Genomic DNA, 26,851 nt, shown 5'->3' with positions numbered 1-26,851 from the left:
ATCTCGCTATTCAACTCGTCTATCGTGAAGGATGAAACACAAGCAGTACCTCCTGAGAGTTGTGGCTCAGCACATGTCAAAAGCTGTATTCCTGAAATAAATTAGACTTTAGTGATGCTGTTCATTATTTCCTGTTTCATTTGTGATGACTAGAAAGTTGAAGTTTTACTGGACCCCTCAATATTAACCCTTTCACTGTCCACCACATAGTTCTTGTTTTATTGATGCCAATGTCACTCACGTAGATCTACATTTTAAGTATAGCACTCTCAAATATGCTGCATATGGTAAATTTTGGCCTAGACATGAAAGAATAAGTCTGCATTGAGAGTATGCAACAGTGCTGCATGTCCCTTAAGGGTTTAGTACTTTATTATGATTATCATAATAATGAGAGCACAGTATAAAAAAAAGTCATGCTCCACACAGTTCATGACAGGAAAAGCAAACTAATGATCTTGTGTTTGGTTTAAAATAGTAAATATAAAGGTGGTTTTATTGTCTCGTGACAGAATGAAAGACATGATTTTGGTCGGTTTCATAACCAGAAGTAGCTTGAAATAGGGCTTAAAGTAGCTGAAATGTTCGATTTTTGGAGATTTTCCCAAGGAGGGGTGGCCCCCAGTCTGTTTCATGGATTTTTACTAGGTCTGCTTCAATTATTGGGATGACACTTAAATTCAAGCAGACTCTAGTAAACAGTCGTGATAGTGATCATTCCCACTATTCTTGCTACTGCCAGTTTTTATACCCAATCTCCTTGTGGATTATAATAATACAGCGGACCCTCGACTTACAAAGGCCTCATATAACGATAAAATCGACTTACGAAGCATTTCAGCGTAAAAAATTTCCCCCGACCTATGAACAAAAACTCGACTTACATCATTCGTCCAGAATGCGTCCACACGTCCCTCTGGCCTGAGCACACCTCAGCTGCCCTTCTTTCAGTTAGTATGCCAATGTTTACAAGCCAGTGCAGTCACTTCCACACATACATTCGGTACATTTTGTATTATTCCAGTGTTTTTAGTGCTTGTACTGTAACTGCTAAGAAGCCACCATGGACCCAAAGAAAGCTTCTGTGGTAAAAAGGGTGAAAATTACAATCGAAATGAAGAAGGAGGACGACGATGAAGAACTAACCAAAGGAATGCGAAGTACAGAGCTCTATGGACAGATTTTTGGTGCGACAGACGTCCAGTGACTCAAGTTGTTCCCAGTGGCATTAAAAAACAAAGAAGGGAAGTAACCCCAGAAAAGGACTTGCTACCTAAAGTCCTTATGGAAGGGGATTCCCCCCCCAAAAAATGATAAACCTTATGGAAGGGGATTCCCCCTCCAAAAAATGATAAACCTCCATCTCCCCTTCCATCCCATCGCTCATCACTACATCTTCAATAAAGGAAAGTGTCATTTTGTCTTCATTTAGTATGGTACATGTACAATATATATTGTGCATGTATCCTTTTTGTGTGTAGGAAAATGTATATTTCATGTGGTAAAACTTTTTTTTCATACTTTTGGGTGTCTGGAACGGATTAATTGGATTTCCATTATTTCTTATGATGAAAATTAATTCAACTAACGATAATTTCGTCTAACGATGGGCTCTCTGGAACGGATTAATATCCTAAGTCGAGGGTCCACTAATTATACCCAATCTCTTCATCGATAACAGTGGCAATTTGAATGTTTAGACTGGGCACTTCATACATGCCATACCTCTTTATCCTCTACAGACAAGATGTCACAAGACTTCACCACTGCCATTTTCTGTAGCCACACCTGCAGTTCCCTGGACCTCAGGTAAACAAAAACAAAAAATTGCCTCATCTCCTGACCACTCTGCATGGGGTTACTACCATTACTACCAAACTATAGACCAGTTCCTAGCTTACAAACCAGCAAAAGTGAGTGCATGTAGTGTTATACAAATAACTAAATGAATTTGGTGTGCTTAACATGTCCACTGTAACTGCCAGTAACTATGCACAGAGTCTGGAAAAAAAATACGATAGAAAGTACTCTCTAAACTCTGCCCCCTTTCTTGCTTTAATAAGCTTTCATTGCTTAATGAATTAATTTAGTGCACCACTAATTCCTACCCTCTCCTCCCCCTTCCTGCCTCTCGTGCACTCTTACCCGTTGCACATTCTTACTTTCGCACTTACCTACTTTATAACCCTTCAGGTTTAGCACTTAAACTGATTATTATTATTATTATTATTATTATTATTATTATTATTATTATTATAATTTAAATAGCAGGCACACTACTATTAAAAAATTTTCTCCATGATACTGTCGTTCTCTCACTCTTACAGCATACCAAATCCCAAAACTGCAATACCTGCTTCTTGTTCTAGCATTCTCACTCACTCTGTTGGTAAGACTCTTGAACCAAGGAACTCCACTTATACTCCTCTTCCTTGGATCGAACCTGATGGCCTCCTATTTCACAGGAACTATAGCCCTTAACAGTTTAACTCTTGCCCATGATTAAAATGATTATAAAAACGAATATATTCAACTACAAGCAAATACATATAAAATTTGATCCATCTGGTGACGAAAAATAAGAAATGAATTGATTAACGTTTGTCACACTCATACCAGAAATGATAAATGACGATGTGGCTAGCAGTAACAGCCTGGTTGATCAGTCCCTGATTAACTGCGAGGCCTGGTCACAGACCGGGCCACTGGGGCGTTGGCCCCCGAAACCTTCTCCAGGTATTCTCAAAGAATGATAAACATCAACCATTCTCAAAGAATAATAAATGCAGTGAAGGCTCTAGAATGTATATAAAGGGTTTAGGGATGGCAGTCTGATTGGAAGATAGGATGGCTAGTGGTTGATGGAGATTAAGGGAGACTTCAGCCTCCCCTGACGCCGACCCATTGGATCTATGCTAAGTGCCAATGTGACCCACAAGGGTCACATTGGCACTTAGCATAGAGCGGCACTTTTCTGGAGACAGGACGGAAGAAATTTGCTTCTATTTTAGAGAACCATGATTCTCACACAAGCACTGTATGGGGCGTACAGTAGCACCCGAGTAATAATACGAGTACCCTACGAGTTTAGCGCTCCCCTATGAATAACTAAGTAACATGTGCTGAAATCCCTTTTGATGTAGCAAATTAATCCACCTCAAATACAAATAACCAATAGCTGATCAACATATCTACCTGGAGTTTACTTGGAGAGAGTTCCGGGGGTCAACGCCCCCGCGGCCCGGTCTGTGACCAGGCCTCCTGGTGGATCAGAGCCTGATCAACCAGGCTGTTACTGCTGGCTGCACGCAAACCAACGTACGAGCCACAGCCCGGCTGGTCAGGTACCGACTTTAGGTGCTTGTCCAGTGCCAGCTTGAAGACTGCCAGAGGTCTATTGGTAATCCCCCTTATGTATGCTGGGAGGCAGTTGAACAGTCTCAGGCCCCTGACACTTATTGTATGGTCTCTTAACGTGCTAGTGACACCCCTGCTTTTCATTGGGGGGATGTTGCATCGTCTGCCAAGTCTTTTGCTTTCATAGTGAGTGATTTTTGTGTGCAAGTTCGGTACTAGTCCCTCTAGGATTTTCCAGGTGTATATAATCATGCATCTCTCCTGCCTGTGTTCCAGGGAACACAGGTTCAGGAACTTCAAGCGCTTCTAGTAACTGAGGTGTTTTATCTCCGTTATGTGTGCCGTGAAGGTTCTCTGTACATTTTCTAGGTCAGCAATTTCACCTGCCTTGAAAGGTGCTGTTAGTGGGCAGCAATATTCCAGCCTAGATAGAACAAGTGACCTGAAGAGTGTCATCATGGGCTTGGCATCCCTAGTTTTGAAGGTTCTCATTATCCATCCTGTCATTTTTCTAGCAGCTGCGATTGATACAATGTTATGGTCCTTGAAGGTGAGATCCTCCGACATGATCACTCCCAGGTCTTTGACGTTGGTGTTTCGCTCTATTTTGTGGCCAGAATTTGTTTTGTACTCTGATGAAGATTTAATTTCCTCGTGTTTACCATATCTGAGTAATTGAAATTTCTCATCGTTGAACTTCATATTGTTTTCTGCAGCCCACTGAAAGATTTGGTTGATGTCCGCCTGGAGCCTTGCAGTGTCTGCAATGGAAGACACTGTCATGCAGATTCGGATGTCATCTGCAAAGGAAGACATGGTGCTGTGGCTGACATCCTTGTCTATGTCAGATATGAGGATGAGGAACAACATGGGAGCGAGTACTGTGCCTTGTGGAACAGAGCTTTTCACCGTAGCTGCCTCAGACTTTACTCTGTTGACTACTACTCTTTGTGTTCTGTTTGTGAGGAAATTATAGATCCATCGACCAACTTTTCCTGTTATTCCTTTAGCATGCATTTTGTGCGCTATTATGCCATGGTCACACTTGTTGAAGGCTTTTGCAAAGTCTGTATATATTACATCTGCGTTCTTTTTGTCTTCTGGTGCATCTAGGACCTTGTCGTAGTGATCCAATAGTTGAGACAGACAGGAGCGACCTGTTCTAAACCCATGTTGCCCTGGGTTGTGTAAATGATTGGTTTCTAGATGGGTGGCGATCTTGCTTCTTAGGACCCTTTCAAAGATTTTTATGATATGGGATTGTTGTGATAGAAACACAGGCCTTATCTCTAGGCTTTATTGAACATAGAATCTTCATAGTACTTCTGCAACAACAAAATATAATGACTAGTACATCTAATAATAGCTTCTACAGGGATGGTGATGTCTTGCATATGTCAAGAGAAAAGTTATAACTACAGGCCACATATTTAAACTCACCATGTAATCTGCATCGCTGATAAATGGATAAAGTAGGAGAGAATCACACACCATGTGTTGGTGCCCATGACACACACCAAACTGTTGTTGTTGTTAAGGGCCCCTAGAGGTGGTGCAGTATTATCCTGCTGCTGCTCCCCACAGGACCAGTATCACTACAATCTCCCCCTTCTAAAATATCAGAGACAGTAATCTCCCAAACTGTTAGGTGGGCGACGTACACGTCCCGACCTTCGTAGCCCTTGAGCCTCTTCACCAGGTTCGATATTTTCCAGCGGGGTTTGATTAACTGCTGGAGCAGAATCCTCTATTTCCATAGGGGTAGTCTCAAGGGGCTTTCCAGGAGAAAACGAAGCATCTTTCACATCTATTGGTGTATCTTGAGATTCCACACTAATAGGGATTTCAACTGGGGCTAAATGTCTTGTAGATACTGTAGTCTCTTCACCATTTTGGTAGCGAATGTGGGCGTAATGTGGATTAGCTTGCAGGAACCCGGGACTGGTTTCAAACAGTTTCGTTGGACAATAAAGCAGACTGTAAACGGATGGGTTTGTAGGCGCCCTTATAAACACAAACATTAAAAATCAGGAACGTGACGGTAAGCTGTCCAATATACAAAAAGAGTTAGAAACAGAAATACAAATAGCTAGAGCTTCATTTAAGGTTATTAATATAATATTCAAGAGGTTGCTAGTAGAATTGCAGTAAATCAACCATTCAAATCATTATGAAGCTGTGTGTAGTCTGTGGTCAGTCAAACAAACGGGCTTCCACATGGATAAATTGTCATTTTTGTGGAAATTGGTGTCACGCTCCTTGTGCAGATATCCCAGAACTAGCTACAAGCAGTATTAAAACAGAGAAGTGTTTTTGGGTATGCCCAAATGAGGAAAATCTGTGGACTAAAATCACAAGGGTAATAAAAGAGGATAACATCAAAGCTGCTTTCATAGAAAACCTGGAAGCTTTCTACAACAGATGGGAACATAAAAAGTCTGGGCTGAATGGTACTGCCCTTGATACTGGCCATGTAGTCACAAACTGTAAGGCTGGAGGTGATGTCCTGGTAGTCAGTAAATGTGGGGCTGATAGTGCTGTCCTGGGAGACAGTAATGGTGAAGCTGGAGGTGCTGTCCTGGGAGACAGAAATGGTGAAGCTGGAGATACTGTCCTGGGAGACAGTAATGGTGAAGCTGGAGATTTTGTCCAGGTAGTCGGGAATTATACGCAGGAAGGAATACATATAAATGACCTCATAGAGGACAGGAGCCATAGTAGCTTTCTACAACAGATGGGAACATAAAAAGTCTGGGCTGAATGGTACTGCCCTTGATACTGGCCATGTAGTCACAAACTGTAAGGCTGGAGGTGATGTCCTGGGAGACAGTAATAGTAAAGCTGGAGGTGCTGTCCTGGGAGACAGTAATGGTGAAGCTGGAGGTGCTGTCCTGGGAGACAGTAATGGTGAAGCTGGAGGTGCTGTCCTGGGAGACAGTAATGGTGAAGCTGGAGGTGCTGTCCTGGGAGACAGAAATGGTGAAGCTGGAGGTGCTGTCCTGGGAGACAGTAATGGTGAAGCTGGAGGTGCTGTCCTGGGAGACAGTAATGGTGAAGCTGGAGGTGCTGTCCTGGGAGACAGAAATGGTGAAGCTGGAGATACTGTCCTGGGAGACAGTAATGATGAAGCTGGAGATTTTGTCCAGGTAGTCGGGAATTATACGCAGGAAGGAATACATATAAATGACCACATAGGGGATAGGAGCCATAGTAGGGAAACAAGTGTAGTCAAAGATAAGATAAAACCAATATTGCAAACTAGAAATACCGCAGGAAATAGCAAACAAGAGGACTCCAATAGCAATAGTGAGGATAAATTACCAAAAACAACTGGTGGGAGCTCCATTGTTGGTGCTAGGGAGGATAGAAGTAAGACAGGGAAACATGCACCAACAGGGAATACAGTCACAGAAACCCAAGGCAAGCGGAAACCAAGCCTGTGCACATACTATGCACTTGGTATCTGCTGGCATGGGAAATCTGGAAAAACAGATGGGACGTGCAACTATGACCACCCTAGAAAATGCCATGCCCATATGACAACAGGAAAATGCAAACTCCCTTCCTGTAAGCTTTTTCACCCTGAAATGTGTACCTCTTCAGTACAGGAAAGACTGTGCTATAACTTAAATTGCCAGGCATACCATCTAAAGGGGACAAAAAGATACAAAACATCCAGGCCATGGGAAAACCTGGGTAGCCACAGCCACGCAAGAGGGAGAGGTTTTTTAGTGCCAGGAAGGAAAAAAAACTGGCAGGAAATGGCAGAAATCGTACACCAAATCCAGTCATTCCTGGAGTGGAACCACAGTCGATGGCCTCCACTCCAAACCAACAGATACAGATACTAATGCCGGAAAAAAAATCCCCCCCCAGTACCAACAATACCACCAGTCCGATAACATTCTTCTTTGCAAATATACAGGGTCTAAAGCCAGCAACAAACAACAAAATACCTTTCATCCGTGGACTGCTTGCAGAGGCAAAGGCAATGTTCGCGGCTTTCACTGAGACCCACATAAAGGATCACTTGGACAATGAAATATGGATCCCAGGTTACAACCTATACAGATGTGACAGAGTGAACAGGCAAAAGGGGGGGGGGTTGGCCTGTACATTGCAGAGTCACTTGTTTGCACAGAACTGCTTAATGCCTCAAATGACGTAGTGGAAGTTTTAGCAGTAAAGGTCGAGAACCAAAACCTAGTCATTGTGGTAGTCTACAAGCCTCCGGATGCAACATCCCAGCAATTCCAGGAACAGCTGTTAAAAATTGACCGCTGTCTGGAAAATCTTCCAGCTCCTGCACCCAACATCTTGCTCCTGGGGGATTTCAACTTAAGGCACCTAAAATGGAGGAATATAGCAAATAATATTGTTGCAGTAATAACACCAGGAGGCAGCTCTGATGAAAACTCACACTCACACGAGCTTTTAAATCTCTGCACAAAATTCAATTTAAACCAGCAAATAATAGAGCCTACTAGACTGGAGAATACACTAGACCTCATATTCACTAACAATGATGATCTGATAAGAAATGTCACCATATCAAAAACAATATACTCAGATCACAACATAATTGAGGTTCAGACATGTATGCGAGGAGCCCCAGACCGACAAAATGAGACTAGTCACGAGGGAGCATTCACCAAATTCAACTTCAATAACAAAAACATAAAGTGGGACCAAGTAAACCAAGTCCTAACCGATATAAGCTGGGAAGATATACTAAGCAACACAGACCCAAACTTATGCCTAGAACAGATTAACTCGGTGGCACTCGATGTATGCACAAGGCTTATTCCTCTAAGAAAAAGGAGGAGTAGATGTAAAATAGAAAGAGACAGGCGCTCCCTTTACAGGCGACGGAAAAGAATAACAGAGCGGCTAAAAGAGGTCAATATATCTGAAATGCGCAGGGAGACACTGGTCAGAGAAATAGCAAGCATCGAACCTAAGCTAAAAGAATCCTTTAGGAGTCAGGAATCGCGGGAAGAACTAAAAGCTATAAATGAAATCGAAAGAAACCCAAAGTATTTCTTCTCCTATGCCAAATCAAAATCGAGAACAACGCACAGTATTGGGCCCCTACTTAAACAAGATGGGTCCTACACAGATGACAGCAAGGAAATGAGTGAGCTACTCAAGTCCCAATATGACTCAGTTTTTAGCAAGCCGCTAACCAGACTGAGAGTCGAAGATCAAAATGAATTTTTTATGAGAGAGCCACAAAATTTGATTAACACAAGCCTATCCGATGTTATCCTGACGCCAAATGACTTCGAACAGGCGATAAATGACATGCCCATGCACTCTGCCCCAGGGCCAGACTCATGGAACTCTGTGTTCATCAAGAACTGCAAGAAGCCCCTATCACGAGCCTTTTCCATCCTATGGAGAGGGAGCATGGACACGGGGGTCGTCCCTCAGTTACTAAAAACAACAGACATAGCCCCACTCCACAAAGGGGGCAGTAAAGCAACAGCAAAGAACTACAGACCAATAGCACTAACATCCCATATCATAAAAATCTTTGAAAGGGTCCTAAGAAGCAAGATCACCACCCATCTAGAAACCCATCAGTTACACAACCCAGGGCAACATGGGTTTAGAACAGGTCGCTCCTGTCTGTCTCAGCTACTGGATCACTACGACAAGGTCCTAAATGCACTAGAAGACAAAAAGAATGCAGATGTAATATATACAGACTTTGCAAAAGCCTTCGACAAGTGTGACCATGGCGTAATAGCGCACAAAATGCGCGCTAAAGGAATAACAGGAAAAGTCGGTCGATGGATCTATAATTTCCTCACTAACAGAACACAGAGAGTAGTCGTCAACAGAGTAAAGTCCGAGGCAGCTACGGTGAAAAGCTCTGTTCCACAAGGCACAGTACTAGCTCCCATCTTGTTTCTCATCCTCATATCCGACATAGACAAGGATGTCAGCCACAGCACCGTGTCTTCCTTTGCAGATGACACCCGAATATGCATGACAGTGTCTTCCATTGCAGACACTGCAAGGCTTCAGGCGGACATCAACCAAATCTTTCAGTGGGCTGCAGAAAACAATATGAAGTTCAACGATGAGAAATTTCAATTACTCAGATATGGTAAACATGAGGAAATTAAATCTTCATCAGAGTACAAAACAAATTCTGGCCACGAAATAGAGCGAAACACCAACGTCAAAGACCTGGGAGTGATTATGTCGGAGGATCTCACCTTCAAGGACCATAACATTGTATCAATCACATCTGCTAGAAAAATGACAGGATGGATAATGAGAACCTTCAAAACTAGGGAGGCCAAGCCCATGATGACACTCTTCAGGTCACTTGTTCTATCTAGGCTGGAATATTGCTGCACTCTAACAGCACCTTTCAAGGCAGGTGAAATTGCCGACCTAGAAAATGTACAGAGAACTTTCACGGCGCGCATAACGGAGATAAAACACCTCAATTACTGGGAGCGCTTGAGGTTTCTAAACCTGTATTCCCTGGAACGCAGGAGGGAGAGATACATGATTATATACACCTGGAAAATCCTAGAGGGACTAGTACCGAACTTGCACACGAAAATCACTCACTACGAAAGCAAAAGACTTGGCAGACGATGCACCATCCCCCCAATGAAAAGCAGGGGTGTCACTAGCACGTTAAGAGACCATACAATAAGTGTCAGGGGCCCGAGACTGTTCAACTGCCTCCCAGCACACATAAGGGGGATTACCAACAGACCCCTGGCAGTCTTCAAGCAGGCACTGGACAAGCACCTAAAGTCAGTTCCTGATCAGCCGGGCTGTGGCTCGTACGTTGGTTTGCGTGCAGCCAGCAGCAACAGCCTGGTTGATCAGGCGCTGATCCACCAGGAGGCCTGGTCACAGACCGGGCCGCGGGGGCGTTGACCCCCGAAACTCTCTCCAGGTAAACTCCAGGTAGTCAAAGATAAGATAAAACCAATATTGCAAACTAGAAATACCGCAGGAAATAGCAAACAAGAGGACTCCAATAGCAATAGTGAGGATAAATTACCAAAAACAACTGGTGGGAGCTCCATTGTTGGTGCTAGGGAGGATAGGAGCAAGACAGGGAAACATGCACCAACAGGGAATACAGTCACAGAAACCCAAGGCAAACGGAAACCAAGCCTGTGCACATACTATGCACTTGGTATCTGCTGGCATGGGAAATCTGGAAAAACAGATGGGACATGCAACTATGACCACCCTAGAAAATGTCATGCCCATATGACAACAGGAAAATGCAAACTCCCTTCCTGTAAGCTTTTTCACCCTGAAATGTGTACCTCTTCAGTACAGGAAAGACTGTGCTATAACTTAAATTGCCAGGCATACCATCTAAAGGGGACAAAAAGATACAAAACATCCAGGCCATGGGAAAACCTGGGTAGCCACAGCCACTCAAGAAGGAGAGGTTTTTTAGTGCCAGGAAGGAAAAAAAACTGGCAGGAAATGGCAGAAATCGTACACCAAATCCAGTCATTCCTGGAGTGGAACCACAGTCGATGGCCTCCACTCCAAACCAACAGATACAGATACTAATGCCGGAAAAAAAATCCCCCCCCAGTACCAACAATACCACCAGTCCGATAACATTCTTCTTTGCAAATATACAGGGTCTAAAGCCAGCAACAAACAACAAAATACCTTTCATCCGTGGACTGCTTGCAGAGGCAAAGGCAATGTTCGCGGCTTTCACTGAGACCCACATAAAGGATCACTTGGACAACGAAATATGGATCCCAGGTTACAACCTATACAGATGTGACAGAGTGAACAGGCAAAAGGGGGGGGTTGGCCTGTACATTGCAGAGTCACTTGTTTGCACAGAACTGCTTAATGCCTCAAATGACGTAGTGGAAGTTTTAGCAGTAAAGGTCGAGAACCAAAACCTAGTCATTGTGGTAGTCTACAAGCCTCCGGATGCAACATCCCAGCAATTCCAGGAACAGCTGTTAAAAATTGACCACTGTCTGGAAAATCTTCCAGCTCCTGCACCCAACATCTTGCTCCTGGGGGATTTCAACTTAAGGCACCTAAAATGGAGGAATATAGCAAATAATATTGTTGCAGTAATAACACCAGGAGGCAGCTCTGATGAAAACTCACACTCACACGAGCTTTTAAATCTCTGCACAAAATTCAATTTAAACCAGCAAATAATAGAGCCTACTAGACTGGAGAATACACTAGACCTCATCTTCACTAACAATGATGATTTGATAAGAAATGTCACCATATCAAAAACAATATACTCAGATCACAACATAATTGAGGTTCAGACATGTATGCGTGGAGCCCCAGACCGACAAAATGAGACTAGTCACGAGGGAGCATTCACCAAATTCAACTTCAATAACAAAAACATAAAGTGGGACCAAGTAAACCAAGTCCTAACCGATATAAGCTGGGAAGATATACTAAGCAACACAGACCCAAACTTATGCCTAGAACAGATTAACTCGGTGGCACTCGATGTATGCACAAGGCTTATTCCTCTAAGAAAAAGGAGGAGTAGATGTAAAATAGAAAGAGACAGGCGCTCCCTTTACAGGCGACGGAAAAGAATAACAGAGCGGCTAAAAGAGGTCAATATATCTGAAATGCGCAGGGAGACACTGGTCAGAGAAATAGCAAGCATCGAACTTAAGCTAAAAGAATCCTTTAGGAGTCAGGAATCGCGGGAAGAACTAAAAGCCATAAATGAAATCGAAAGAAACCCAAAGTATTTCTTCTCCTGTGCCAAATCAAAATCGAGAACAACGTCCAGTATTGGACCCCTACTTAAACAAGATGGGTCCTACACAGATGACAACAAGGAAATGAGTGAGCTACTCAAGTCCCAATATGATTCAGTTTTTAGCAAGCTGCTAACCAGACTGAGAGTCGAAGATCAAAATGAATTTTTTATGAGAGAGCCACAAAATTTGATTAACACAAGCCTATCCGATGTTATCCTGACGCCAAATGACTTCGAACAGGCGATAAATGACATGCCCATGCACTCTGCCCCAGGGCCAGACTCATGGAACTCTGTGTTCATCAAGAACTGCAAGAAGCCCCTATCACGAGCCTTTTCCATCCTATGGAGAGGGAGCATGGACACGGGGGTCGTCCCTCAGTTACTAAAAACAACAGACATAGCCCCACTCCACAAAGGGGGCAGTAAAGCAACAGCAAAGAACTACAGACCAATAGCACTAACATCCCATATCATAAAAATCTTTGAAAGGGTCCTAAGAAGCAAGATCACCACCCATCTAGAAACCCATCAGTTACACAACCCAGGGCAACATGGGTTTAGAACAGGTCGCTCCTGTCTGTCTCAACTACTGGATCACTACGACAAGGTCCTAAATGCACTAGAAGACAAAAAGAATGCAGATGTAATATATACAGACTTTGCAAAAGCCTTCGACAAGTGTGACCATGGCGTAATAGCGCACAAAATGCGCGCTAAAGGAATAACAGGAAAAGTCGGTCGATGGATCTATAATTTCCTCACTAACAGAACACAGAGAGTAGTCGTCAACAGAGTAAAGTCCGAGGCAGCTACGGTGAAAAGCTCTGTTCCACAAGGCACAGTACTAGCTCCCATCTTGTTCCTCATCCTCATATCCGACATAGACAAGGATGTCAGCCACAGCACCGTGTCTTCCTTTGCAGATGACACCCGAATCTGCATGACAGTGTCTTCCATTGCAGACACTGCAAGGCTCCAGGCGGACATCAACCAAATCTTTCAGTGGGCTGCAGAAAACAATATGAAGTTCAACGATGAGAAATTTCAATTACTCAGATATGGTAAACATGAGGAAATTAAATCTTCATCAGAGTACAAAACAAATTCTGGCCACAAAATAGAGCGAAACACCAACGTCAAAGACCTGGGAGTGATTATGTCGGAGGATCTCACCTTCAAGGACCATAACATTGTATCAATCGCATCTGCTAGAAAAATGACAGGATGGATAATGAGAACCTTCAAAACTAGGGAGGCCAAGCCCATGATGACACTCTTCAGGTCACTTGTTCTATCTAGGCTGGAATATTGCTGCACTCTAACAGCACCTTTCAAGGCAGGTGAAATTGCCGACCTAGAAAATGTACAGAGAACTTTCACGGCGCGCATAACGGAGATAAAACACCTCAATTACTGGGAGCGCTTGAGGTTTCTAAACCTGTATTCCCTGGAACGCAGGAGGGAGAGATACATGATTATATACACCTGGAAAATCCTAGAGGGACTAGTACCGAACTTGCACACGAAAATCACTCACTACGAAAGCAAAAGACTTGGCAGACGATGCACCATCCCCCCAATGAAAAGCAGGGGTGTCACTAGCACGTTAAGAGACCATACAATAAGTGTCAGGGGCCCGAGACTGTTCAACTGCCTCCCAGCACACATAAGGGGGATTACCAACAGACCCCTGGCAGTCTTCAAGCTGGCACTGGACAAGCACCTAAAGTCAGTTCCTGATCAGCCGGGCTGTGGCTCGTACGTTGGTTTGCGTGCAGCCAGCAGCAACAGCCTGGTTGATCAGGCGCTGATCCACCAGGAGGCCTGGTCACAGACCGGGCCGCGGGGGCGTTGACCCCCGAAACTCTCTCCAGGTAAACTCCAGGAGCTCTACCTCTTCCACTAAAGGATCCGTCTTGTTCATCCTACGGTGACTCTTCAGGAGAACAGGTCCAGGATGACATAACCAAGTGGGCACGGAGGCTCCCGTAGAGGAACGACGTGAATAGTTGAGGAGTCTTTCATGAGGGGTTGCATTAGTAGCTGTGCACAGCAGTGATCTAATAGAGTGACGAGCATCAGGTAGGACAGTTTGCCAGTGTTGAACAGGTAGATTGCGCGACTTTAATGTCATTGTAACTGCCTTCCATATAGTACCATTGAACCGCTCCACTTGACCATTGCCTTGAGGGTTGTAGCTTGTTGTTCTGCTGCAGGCAATACCTTTGCTAGCCAAAAACTCCTGAAGTTCGTTACTCATGAACGAGGATCCCCTGTCTGAATGGATATTAAGCTGGCATACCAAAAATAGAGAACAACTGTGAAAGACAACTAATAACAGTTGAAGCAGCCATATTTGCACAGGGGAATACAAAGGGAAACCTTGAATATTCATCTACTATGTTAAGGAAATACCTATTCTGATTTGTGCTTGGTAGAGGTCCTTTGAAATCTATATTCAATCTTTCGAAAGGCTGGGTGGATTTTATGAGATGAGTCTTCTCTGGCTGATGAAAGTTTGGCTTGCACTCTGCACATACTCTGCATGCTCTGATCACTTGTCGCACATCTTCCACTGAGTAGGGCATGTTCTTTGATTTGACAAAATGGTACAGGCGTGTAACTCCTGGGTGACACAAAGCCTTGTGGAGAGCTGAGAGTGATTGCAAATCATGACATGCTGCTCCACAGTGGGACCTAGAGAATGCATCAGGTGAGATGTTCTCTTGACCCGGTCGGTACAGAATATCAAAGTCATAACACGATAGTTCCATCCTCCAGCGTAATATCTTGTCATTCTTTATCTTACTTTTGTGCCTCTTGTCGAACATATACATCACGGACCGTTGGTCAGTCCTTATGGTGAAATGTCTACCAGTTAAATAATGCCTCCAGTGGCGAACTGCTTCTATGATGGCCTGGGCTTCCTTTTCTACAGCAGCATAACATTTCTCTGATCCTTGAAAAGTTCTCGAAAAGAAGGCTACTGGTCGTCCTGCCTGAGATAAGACTGCAGCAATGGCAATGTCAGATGCATCCGTTTCCACTTCGAATGGTAGGGACTCATCAATGGCTTGAACTACTGAGTTTTCAATGTCCTGTTTGAGAGTATGGAAAGCGGCTTCTGCTTCCTTTGTCACAGGAAATGTGGTAGCACTCAATGGGCGGACTTTACTTGAATAGTTGTAGATCCATTGTGAGTAATAAGCAAAGAGACCAAGAGTTCTTCGGAGTGACTTTTTGTCTTGAGGCATTGGAAGTTCCCGTAGAGGTCGTAGTCGTTCAGGGTCTGGGAATATTGAACCTCCTTCCACTACATAACCAAGGATGCTAAGCCTTTTAGTTGAAAAAGTGCACTTTTCCTCATTGTAACTGATATTTTTCTTCTTGGCGGCTTCCAAAAACTTATCAAGGTTTGCATCATGTTCCTCCTGGGTCTTGCCACAAATGGTAACATTATCTAAATACGTGTAGGTTCCCATGAGTTGCTCTTCCTGAATGAGTGAATCCATAATTCGTTGGAAGCAGGCTACCCCATTGGTGACTCCAAAAGGAACTCTGGTAAACTGATACAGGCCATCACTAGCCTGAAACGCTGTGTATGGTTTATCTTCATTCCTTATAGGGACTTGATGATAGGCACTCTGCAGATCAATTGTGCTAAACACGTAGTACTGAGCAATTTTGTTCACTGTATCGTCAATTCGAGGTAGAGGGTACCCATCAAGAAGTGTAAATTTGTTGATTGTCTCAGAGTAATCGATAGCCAGTCTCCGTTTCCTATAACCATCTTTAACAACAACAACCTGTGCACGCCAAGGGGAATCACTCGGTTCTATAATACCCTCCTTCAGCAGCCTCTGAGTTTCTTTCTCAATGAACATCCGATCCTCATAAGAATAGCGGCGTGACTTAGCTGATATAGGATGGCAATCCGCGGTAAGATTTGCAAACAGCTTTGGTGGGTCTACCCTTAAAGTGCTAAGTCCACAGACAACAAGAGGAGGCAGTTCACCTCCATATGTTAAGGTGACACTACCATGCAGCTTCTGAAAGTCCTGACCAAGGATAACATCAGAGCACAGTTGTGGCAGAATAGCTAAATGTACATCTTGATAATCCTTTCCATTAACTCTGAGATTTACCTTACAAAACCCTAAGGTCTGAATAGAGAGAGATGTTGATGCCATGGAAACGGTACCTGATGAGTGATGTAGAGTCAAGGAGAGCCGTTTAACTAAGTCAAGGTTGATGAAACTCTCTGAGCTGCCACTATCAATAAGACTATCTACTTCTGTTCCTTTGATGAATACTTTCACAACTGCCTTTGGCAGTGAATTTGGAGTAGCCGCAGAAGTCACTGTTGCTAGAGTCGCATGATCACTGGAATGTGTGGAGGCACTAGCTCTTGTTGATGCATTAGCACGACATACTTTAGCAAAGTGACCTTTCTTGTGGCATTTATGGCACATTGCTTCACGAGCAGGACACTTTGGACGTGGATGTCTTGAAAAACCACAAAAGAAACACACCGTACCTGCTGCTGCTGTCACTGAGGCAGGTTCCACAGTAACTTCATTGCAAGAGTCTTGGTCAGGAATTGCAGCACTTACCACTCGAGAAGGCTGAGTGGTACTGTATACTTCAGAATTCTTCTGGGCTGAATCTAGAGCTCTTGCCTGGTCAAAGGCAGCGGCTAAGTCGAGAGTTTTATTCTCCAATAAACGCTGCCTTATTATTGGTGATTGCAGGCCACTGATAAAAGCATCCCTGATGGACTCTTCACAATACTGAGCAGCTGTCACTGCTTGGAAGTGACAGTCCTTACCTAAAATTTTCAGTGCTTGAAAGTATTCCTCTAAGGACTCATCAATCTGCTGGCGGCGAGTTGCAAGGCGATAGCGTGCAAAGATTTCATTTGTAGGTTTAATATACTGAGACTTGAGGGTTTTGATAGCATCTTCGTAGGTATTACACTCAGAAATAGCCTCATATATCTTAGGTGACACAAAATTGATGAGCAGACTTAGTTTATCTAGATCTTCTTTAGGAAGGGCTCCCAAGAAGTTTTCGAAAGTCTTAAACCAGTGCTTCCATTCCTGAGCAGCCGTTGATAAGCTGGGGTCACAGTCTAGCCTCTCAGGTTTCAGTAAACGCTCCATGTTGTGATGTAGTCTAGCGCAGGATCACCACCAGGTAGCCCAGGATTCTATGTTCAATAAATTGTTGTGATAGAAACACAGGCCTTATCTCTAGGCTTTATTGAACATAGAATCTTCATAGTACTTCTGCAACAACAAAATATAATGACTAGTACATCTAATAATAGCTTCTACAGGGATGGTGATGTCTTGCATATGTCAAGAGAAAAGTTATAACTACAGGCCACATATTTAAACTCACCATGTAATCTGCATCGCTGATAAATGGATAAAGTAGGAGAGAATCACACACCATGTGTTGGTGCCCATGACACACACCAAACTGTTGTTGTTGTTAAGGGCCCCTAGAGGTGGTGCAGTATTATCCTGCTGCTGCTCCCCACAGGACCAGTATCACTACAGGGATGTTAGTGCTATCGGTCTGTAGTTCTTTGCTATTGCTTTACTGCCCCCTTTGTGGAGTGGGGCTATGTATGTTGTTTTTAATAACTGTGGGACGACCCCCGTGTCCATGCTCCCTCTCCTTAGGATGGTAAAAGCTCGTGATAGGGGCTTCTTGCAGTTCTTGATGAACACGGAGTTCCATGAGTCTGGCCCTAGGGCAGAGTGCATGGGCATGTCATTTATCGCCTGTTCGAAGTCATTTGGCATCAGGATAACATCAGATAGGCTTGTGTTAACCAAATTCTGTGGCTCTCTCATAAAAATTAATTTTGATCTTCGACTCTCAGTCTGGTTAGCGGTTTGCTAAAAACTGAGTCATATTGGGACTTGAGCAGCTCACTCATTTCCTTGCTGTCATCTGTGTAGGATCCATCTTGTTGAAGTAGGGGCCCAATACTGGACGTTGTTCTCAACTTTGATTTGGCATAGGAAAAGAAATACTTTGGGTTTCTTTCGATTTCATTTATGGCTTTTAGTTCTTCCCGCGATTCCTGACTCCTATAAGATTCCTTTAGCTTAAGTTCGACGTTTGCTATTTCTCTGACCAGTGTCTCCCTACGCATTTCAGATATATTGGCCTGTAAAGGGAGCACCTGTCTCTTTCTATTTTACATCTACTCCTCCTTTTTCTTAGAGGAATAAGCCTTGTGCATACGTCGAGTGCCACCGAGTTAATCTGTTCTAGGCATAAGTTGGGGTCTGTGTTGCTTAGTCTATCTTCCCAGCTTATATCGGTTAGGACTTGGTTTACTTGGTCCCACTTTCTTTTTGTTATTGAAGTTGAATTTGGTGAATGCTCCCTCGTGACTAATCTCTTTATGTCGGTCTGGGGCTCCGCGCATACATGTCTGAACCTCGATTATGTTGTGATCTGAGTATATTGTTTTTGATATGGTGACATTTCGTATCAGATCATCATTGTTAGGGAAGATAAGGTCTAGTGTATTCTCCAGTCTAGTAGGCTCTATTATTTGCTGGTTTAAATTGAATTTTGTGCAGAGATTTAAAAGCTCGTGTGTGTGAGAGTTCTCGTCAGAGCTGCCTCCTGGTGTTATCACTGCGTCAGAGCTGCCTCCTGGTGTTATCACTGCAACAACATTATTTGCTATATTCCTCAATTTTATGTGCCTTAAGTTGAAATCCCCCAGGAGCAAGATGTTGGGGCAGGAGCTGGCAGATTTTCCAGACAGTGGTCAATTTTTAACAGCTGTTTCTGGAATTCCTGGGACGTTGCATCCGGAGGCTTGTAGACTACCACAATGACTAGGTTTTGGTTCTCGATCTTTACTGCTAAAACTTCCACTACATCATTTGAGGCATTAAGCAGTTCTGTGTAAACAAGTGACTCTGCGATGTACAGGCCAACCCCCCCCCTTTTTTTGCCTGTTCACTCTGTCACATCTGTATAGGTTGTAACCTGGGATCCATATTTCGTTGTCCAAGTGATCCTTTATGTGGGTCTCTGTGAAAGCCGCAAACATTGCATTTGCCTCTGCAAGCAGTCCACGGATGAAAGGTATTTTGTTGTTTGTTGCTGGCTTTAGACCCTGTATATTTGCAAATAAGAATGTCATCGGACTGGTGGTATTGTTGGTACTGGGGGGGTTATTTTTTTTCCCCGGCATTAGTATCTGTATCTGTTGGTTTGGAGTGGAGGCCATCGACTGTGGCTCCAGGAATGACTGGATTTGGTGTACGATTTCCGCCATTTCCTGCCAGTTTTTTTTCCTTCCTGGCACTAAAAAACCTCTCCGTCTTGAGTGGCCTGAATATTTTCAGTTTTTGCCCAATGTTTGTGTAGGATCCTTGCTTGTCCCTTCATGTAGGGTCCTCCTTGCTTGTCCCTTCATGTAGGGTCCTCCTTGCTTGCCCCTTCATGTAGGGTCCTCCATGCTTGCCCCTTCATGTAGGGTCCTCCTTGATTGCCCCTTCATGTAGGGTCCTCCTTGATTGCCCCTTCATGTAGGGTCCTCCTTGCTTGTCCCTTCATGCAGGGTCCTCCTTGCTTGCCCCTTCATGTGGGGTCCTCCTTGCTTGTCCCTTCATGTAGGGTCCTCCTTGCTTGTCCCTTCATGTAGGGTCCTCCTTGCTTTCCCCTTCATGTAGGGTCCTCCTTGCTTGCCCCTTCATGTAGGGTCCTCCTTGCTTGTCCCTTCATATAGGGTCCTCCTTGCTTGTCCCTTCATATAGGGTCATCCTTGCTTGTCCCTTCATGTAGGGTCTTCCTTGCTTGTCCCTTCATGTAGGGTCCTCCTTGCTGCCCCTTCATATAGGGTCCTCCTTGCTTGTCCCTTCATATAGAGTCCTTGCTTTTCCCTTCATATAGGGTCCTCCTTGCTTGTCCCTTCATGTAGGGTCCTCTTTGCTTGTCCCTTCATGTAGGGTCCTCTTTGCTTGTCCCTTCATGTAGGGTCCTCCTTGCTGCCCCTTCATATAGGGTCCTCCTTGCTTGTCCCTTCATATAGGGTCCTCCTTGCTTGTCCCTTCATATAGGGTCCTCCTTGCTTGTCCCTTCATATAGGGTCATCCTTGCTTGTCCCTTCATGTAGGGTCCTCCTTGCTTGTCCCTTCATGTAGGGTCCTCCTTGCTTGTCCCTTCATGTAGGGTCCTCCTTGCTGCCCCTTCATGTAGGGCCTTCCTTGCTTGTCCCTTCACTATGATAACATGAACGTAGATAAGTATGTTTATGGAGCAACTTGCAATGTGAACAGACTGACTGATGTTATAGTGGCCAGGCTTAGGCTTGGTTACGAGTACTTCTGGCAGTTTGGGAGACACACAGATGATGATAAACTAAATGTAAATTATGTGATCAGGTCACTGTCTTGAGAACAATGTGGTTAATTGTCCACTTACTGAGGAATACAGAGATAGACAGTATAATAACCTATGTAACATATCAAGATATCTTATTAATGAAAATAAGATACCAGATATACTAAGCAAATTTCCTAAATTTGCTTGTAACAGATAAGTGAACTGTAGATATGTAGATATAAACCCATATGTATTCCTGTTAACCCCTTTTGGGGCCTAATTCCTCCCCTCAAGGAAGGTTCCTTGATGTTGGTGAGGGGCTCTTGATTTAGGGAATTAGATCTGTGCTCCAGTTCCCCGAATTAAGCCTGAATGCCTTCCACATCCCCCCCAGGCGCTGTATAATCCTCCGGGTTTAGCGCTTCCCCCTTGATTATAATAATAATGGGGCCTAATTCCTAGGCCTTTTGTGTATCCATATGCTCTTGCGCTACCGTCCACAGGATGGATATGGGGTGCACAATAAACTAGCAACTTCGGTGGCAAAATCTACATATATCTGAACTGTAGTATCGGCGCGCCTCTGGCAAAATAGTGATAAAGTGAATAATTGTGAAAGTGCGTCTTCTTTTTCAGGACACCCTACCTCGTGTGTTAAAAAAAATAAATACTTTGTTATATGCGAGGAGACTGAGAGTAAGTTATTCTTCCAAGGATTTATCTAATACACAACTATACGACAGTACAGTTGTGTATTATTTAATACACAACTATATTATCTAAATGTCGTTTAGTTTTTATTTCCGGGTTGTGTTATGGCTGTGTAGTGTTCTGGCAAAGAAATTGTCAGAATCAAACCTTTTTCTTGCCTAATACTGTGTACATAGAGGACACTGTGTATGGCACGACGAAGGCTGAATCAGCGGAGGTGAATGTCATCATCATTATCCTGTGCGTCATTATAAACATCGGGCAAAACCCCAAACATCCGCTGCTGCTGTGATGACATGAGTACCGCGGCGTCTTCATGCCCCACACACACACACTACCCTCATACAATACTCAACATGCATAAATAACAAAAAGGCACAATACCGTGACTGGAACGGTCCCAGTCGGACCGAAACGTCGTCGTAAGCTTCTCTCTTTTATGTGCGGGTTATTTGTGTATCTCAACATCATCTCTGTATTGAAAAAAGTGTGTTTTAAATACTCACTTTTGACATTTGAGATTGTAAAAATAGGGAGTATGTGTGGGTGTGGAAGGTATGCGGAGAGATAAGAGATAAAGGTTATATTTTCTGGTTACTTGTCCTTCAAGAAGGATGGCGCGGCGCTGCTGAAGACCTTAATCCGAGGAACCTATGCTTACCTTTCCTTCCTGGGATCAAACCTTATTGTCTCCCATTCTCCAAGCACAGAATGACCCTTACAGATTTAGCAATTGTTTCATGAATGTAATAATGGTAACTGGTGACTCAGGATACATCCGTTGTGACGGCCTCAGCTTCCAGTACTGTAGTGACACAGCTGCCACCAACGACACAGCAGTACTGAGGGACACTTGCTGAGTTCTTACACTTCTGTTTCATATATAATGCATTCAGTAGTGTTCATGAGGCAGGTGCTGTGTGTAGTGGGGGTGATAGTGGCGGGGCTGAGCGCCATGGTCCTCGCCCGTAATCACAAGACACAATTCTGCTCACAAACAAACCAGACTCTGTATTGTGACTTTAAGAACACTAGCGAGGTAAGATCTGTTCACGATAGATTTTGTTTCAAGTACACATACTCAGTGGCGGACCTACACATTTGGGCCCTTAAGCTTGAACTGTAATGGGGGCCCCTTCGTAACCCCTTCTCGTACAATAGACCCAAAATTTTCCAAGTGTAGACAAAAAGTTGCTTCTGGAGCCCCTCTGGGATTAGGGGCCCTGAAGCTTAAGCTTCATTAGTTTTATAGTAAATCCGCCTCTGCCTACACTGTACATTCAAGGAGGGAGCTTAGATAACATAAGAACATGGGAATGGAGGAACACAGCTTTAAATATGTTGGACAAATATTTGAGATCCTGGTAAAGGAATTAAAGGTCCCCTTCTCTTCAGTGGTTCAAACTTCATTACTTCCAGGAGGTGCACGAGTTAGGTCAAGTGCAGGAGCTGTGCTGCTTTACTGATGTTCTTCCTCCATGGATTTCTTATCTTGATTTTTAGTGATTTACTTTTATTATGGCATTTCTTTGTAATCACTTGCGGTCTATTTTTTTTTAAACCTTATCATAGGATAGTTGCAAGAATAAATAATAGTTATAAGGGTAGTTGAAGGAAGGATATTTATTGGAAAGCAATAAACCTGTACGGATCATATAGCTTCTGGAGAATGGGAAGTAATCAGGTTTGCTCCGAGAAAAGGAATATTAGCTCTAATGGCTTCAGGATTTTTATCATAAAGGTAAGATATTCCAGCATTACTTATCAGCCATCATTAAGCTCGCGTTTCCTCGTTTCAGGGCGTGAATTTGACGACCTTGTGGGACGGGGTGAAAGAGATTAACTTGACAGCAGCAACCTCTCTCCACGGGGTCCAGCCCTGTGGCACAACCCTCACTATCTCGTCCTGCAACAATGTCACACTTCAAGAAAAAGCTACAGGCCACACTCGTAATATAATTAATGGACCTCGCCAGGGCAAGGCATTCAGTGTAGGTGAGGCAGACGATAGAAGTGATCCACATCGTAAGAGTGCATCACAAGTCACAGCATCGCTTCCTCACACTGACAAGTTATTAGGCAGGGAGAATGTTTCACGTGGTGTCAGTGTTGAGGACAAGACAGAGCAGTGTTCAAGGAGCTTGTCGGTGGTTCAGTCCAAACTAAAGTGGCTTAGTGGCGAGTTTAATGTGGCCACTCTCGATTTATGCGAAGTGGACAACGTGATTGGTCATTTTGGTACACTGAGTGTTCGTAAATCGAATATATCCAACTTTATTGTCACCGGACACGAAGCGTTTATTGAAGACACGACAATGGGAATTGTATCCAAGCTGGAAGTGGATAAAAAATTACAACTTCACCGTGTTAAAATAGAACGTTTAGCCTCACCTGGACTAGTTCATCAGACCGCTAGTGGAGGAGCTAATGGTAATGGAATACCCTACAACTTGAGCGACGTGACAGTAAACCTGATAGAAAATGGATCAATGAATGTTTTGAATGGGCGAGTGTCCGTGAACCACCTGAGAGTGAACAAGATGATCTCGGAAGCAATCACTGTGGGTACTGATGGAGTTCTTACACTGAAGAACATCCACGTCCTTCGTGGCCCACAGACCTGCCTTGTTCTCCGTGGCACAGCAAGAGTTTTAATCTACAACTTTACACTTGAGGACACCACCATCACCAACCTCGACTTAGCCAGCAAAAGCTCTCTGAAAGTTCTCTATCCGTTACTTTCAGTGATGTCAAATAAAGACGCAGTTTCAGACAAATTCCTGGGTTTCACATGGTACTGGGTAGTGATTATGACTGTTTCGGGTGTGTTTGCTGGATTAGTTATTGGCACTGCCATCATGTGGCGGAAGCGTGTTATGAGTAAATGCCAGCCATCTATATTAACACTGGCGGACCTGATACCTCAGGACAGACAAGATGACAACGAGGTCCATGCTACAGACATGTTAGAACGACCGGAGCTCAGTCGACAAGACTCTGGATTGACCTCATCATCGTTCGCATCTTTCACACCGATGCGACAGGACCCCGAAATCTGTATTACGTCAATCACCGAACCCAACATTTACATTCACGTGCCAGCCCACTCGTGCACTCAGGAAAATATTGTGTACGAGGAGGTGGAGAATATGGCGGCACACAGACTGAATTCAATGTACCTTGCCTCACCATCACTTACACCCCGTTTAGAGCAGCCCCGCCTCTCCACCCTCGGCTTGAGAAAGCAGCACGACGTAGACACCTGTCTCTCTCCTTATACCGAACCAAAAGTTTATGTTCACGTGCCACCCGACCCTTGTACCAACGAGGAAGTCATCTTCGAGGAAGCGGAGACCCTTGCGGCACAAAAGCTGGACCCAATATATAATGCTATGAAGTGATCTCACCCCTTTCTGTCTTAGGTCAAGTACAGTCTAACACACTCGAGACATTACTTTGTGTTGGTGGACAAGCTATAAATTGTCCGTTGTGTTTAACGCATGCTGGACGATACACTAGATAGCACCACATACTGCTGCATGTAGGTGTTGTGGTTCCTGTGTTAACATCCTATGAAACTCGTGGAGACATGCTGGAGCGACGAGGTACTACTAAGTGTGGAGTCAATAATGTATAACAGAGTGTGGTGGCAACAATTCACCATACAGAGCATGAAGACGATGTTCCTGCCCCTGCACTGACCTGCAGAGGAGGTCCCTGCCTCTGCACCGACCTACAGAGTTCCTTACTCCTGGAAAAGAGGTCCCGACTTTTCCTTTGACCTGAAAAGGTCCGATTTGTGATTTAAGATAAAAAATTATTAATATATTGCTAAACTGAATAAATATCTTAAAACCAGCGAAGTGGAGTAGCAGTCTGTGGTGGGGGAGAGGGTAGATTGGTAGTCGGTGGAAGATATAGGAGTACTCAGCGAGTTATGTTGAAAATGCGGTACTCGGAGGGTACAGCAGAGTGGGAAAGGTGAATTGAATAAATCTTCCTTCATTTAGAATAAAGCTAGGTTCCCTAGTAAGTTGAAATAATATTTTAGTTGCATCTAAACCAAGTCTAGTTGAAGGTCTGCCCTGGAAACCGTGTCAGTGTGCTCGCTGCCTTCAATTGGGGTATGTGAGGACAGGATGAAGCCACAAATGGTCAGTACAGATATGTACTACCAACAGTAACGAAGACAGAGATGCAGAGCAAGCTTTAAATGACTAGATTAAGCTCTACGTAGAGCGAAGCGTCGTTGTCACAATAAAAGCTTGATCAGCACCCATGTCTTCTTTTTTTTAATGAAGGGATATTGAGTTTATGTTGAGGGTGTAAGTCCTGCTATGTGAATGTGAGACGAGGCACTCAGGGAAATCGACACCTTTCTACGTATTATTTTGAAGCCTGTGCATCACTTTAAGTAATTCATCATTGTTTTGCAATAAAATAAAAAGAAATTGTTGTGTGTTTGATTCAGTTACATTTAATAGTGAATTCTTTACTGTGTGTGACGGTAAGAGGTGCTGATGCTTGTTACACCACAACAGTGTTACCACACACATACACTGCTTGTCACAGGATATATACACTCAGAGGTGTATTTCTCTCTGTTTATATGTGCTAAGAGTTTACTTAATCCCTGTTTCAGGTATTAGTGTTCTTGTCTGGTATATACAGCCTTAATTAGCCAATAATCAATAATAATAAACTTTGTGCAACAATAATCAACAATAATCGCCAGGCTTTAAACTCCATTAACCAACCAACCACTGATTGAAATTACATTGTAAATGTTTGTATAAATATGCTCCTTCGCTTACAGATATATATATATATATACAGTCCCAATAATTTCTGTCTCCATAACCTTTCCTTTGTGATATAAGAACACCTTTGTAATATAAATGCTGTATAGCCCTTGTGGTTTAGCGCTTCTTTTTGATTATAATAATAATAATTTGTAATATAATGGATAGCCTTACCTGGACTACACTTGGAGGGTGTTTTGGGGGTCGACGCCCCCGCCGCCCTTCTGTGTAAGTTCATGCTATTAATTTCACTAACTGCGTAATCTCCTTAATGCTATTGTAAGTGAATTCCTAAATCTAGTCAACAGCTCATTACTAATAAAAAGAATTTCTTAGAGCAAAGGAACCCGAGACCCAGTTCCTGGACCCATTATGTTGCTTCTATAACTTCTAGACTGTCGCCCATAATGTGGGTATGATGTGACTACATCTACTGCATGAGTATGGGGGTGGTGTCTACCACCCACAGGATGAGTATGGGGTGACTACCACCCACAGGATGAGTATGGGGTGTCTACCACCCACAGGATGAGTATGGGGTGACTACCACCCACAGGATGAGTATGTGTCTACCACCCACAGGATGAGTATGGGGTGACTACCACCCACAGGATGAGTATGGGGTGTCTACCACCCACAGGATGAGTATGGGGTGACTACCACCCACAGGATGAGTATGGGGTGACTACCACCCACAGGATGAGTATGGGGTGACTACCACCCACAGGATGAGTATGGGGTGACTACCACCCACAGGATGAGTATGGGGTGACTACCACCCACAGGATGAGTATGGGGTGACTACCACCCACAGGATGAGTATGGGCGTGACTACCACCCACAGGATGAG

At 43.8% G+C, this 26,851-nt stretch overlaps 1 protein-coding gene across 1 annotated transcript; it reads left to right on the top strand.

The window, feature by feature from the left end:
* The first annotated feature begins 21,990 nt into the window (after positions 1 to 21,990).
* Positions 21,991 to 25,651, top strand: LOC128685016 (uncharacterized). Its single transcript, XM_053771452.2, has 2 exons — positions 21,991 to 22,238; positions 22,999 to 25,651. Exons 1-2 carry the CDS (start codon positions 22,086 to 22,088, stop codon positions 24,598 to 24,600), a joined length of 1,755 nt encoding a protein of 584 aa, XP_053627427.1. The 5' UTR covers positions 21,991 to 22,085; the 3' UTR covers positions 24,601 to 25,651.
* The last annotated feature ends 1,200 nt before the right edge of the window (positions 25,652 to 26,851 follow it).

Source organism: Cherax quadricarinatus, chromosome 5 (assembly GCF_038502225.1).
Source record: "Cherax quadricarinatus isolate ZL_2023a chromosome 5, ASM3850222v1, whole genome shotgun sequence".
Lineage (NCBI taxonomy): Eukaryota > Metazoa > Arthropoda > Malacostraca > Decapoda > Parastacidae > Cherax > Cherax quadricarinatus.
This window is presented reverse-complemented; position numbering and strand designations above follow the sequence as displayed.

Excerpts from the sequence above, each read along its gene's own strand:
- LOC128685016 (XM_053771452.2), top strand. The coding sequence starts at position 22,086 with ATGCATTCAGTAGTGTTCATGAGGCAGGTGCTGTGTGTAGTGGGGGTG. Across the intron at positions 22,239-22,998 it reads ACTTTAAGAACACTAGCGAG|GGCGTGAATTTGACGACCTT; the intron begins GTAAGATCTGTT and ends TCCTCGTTTCAG.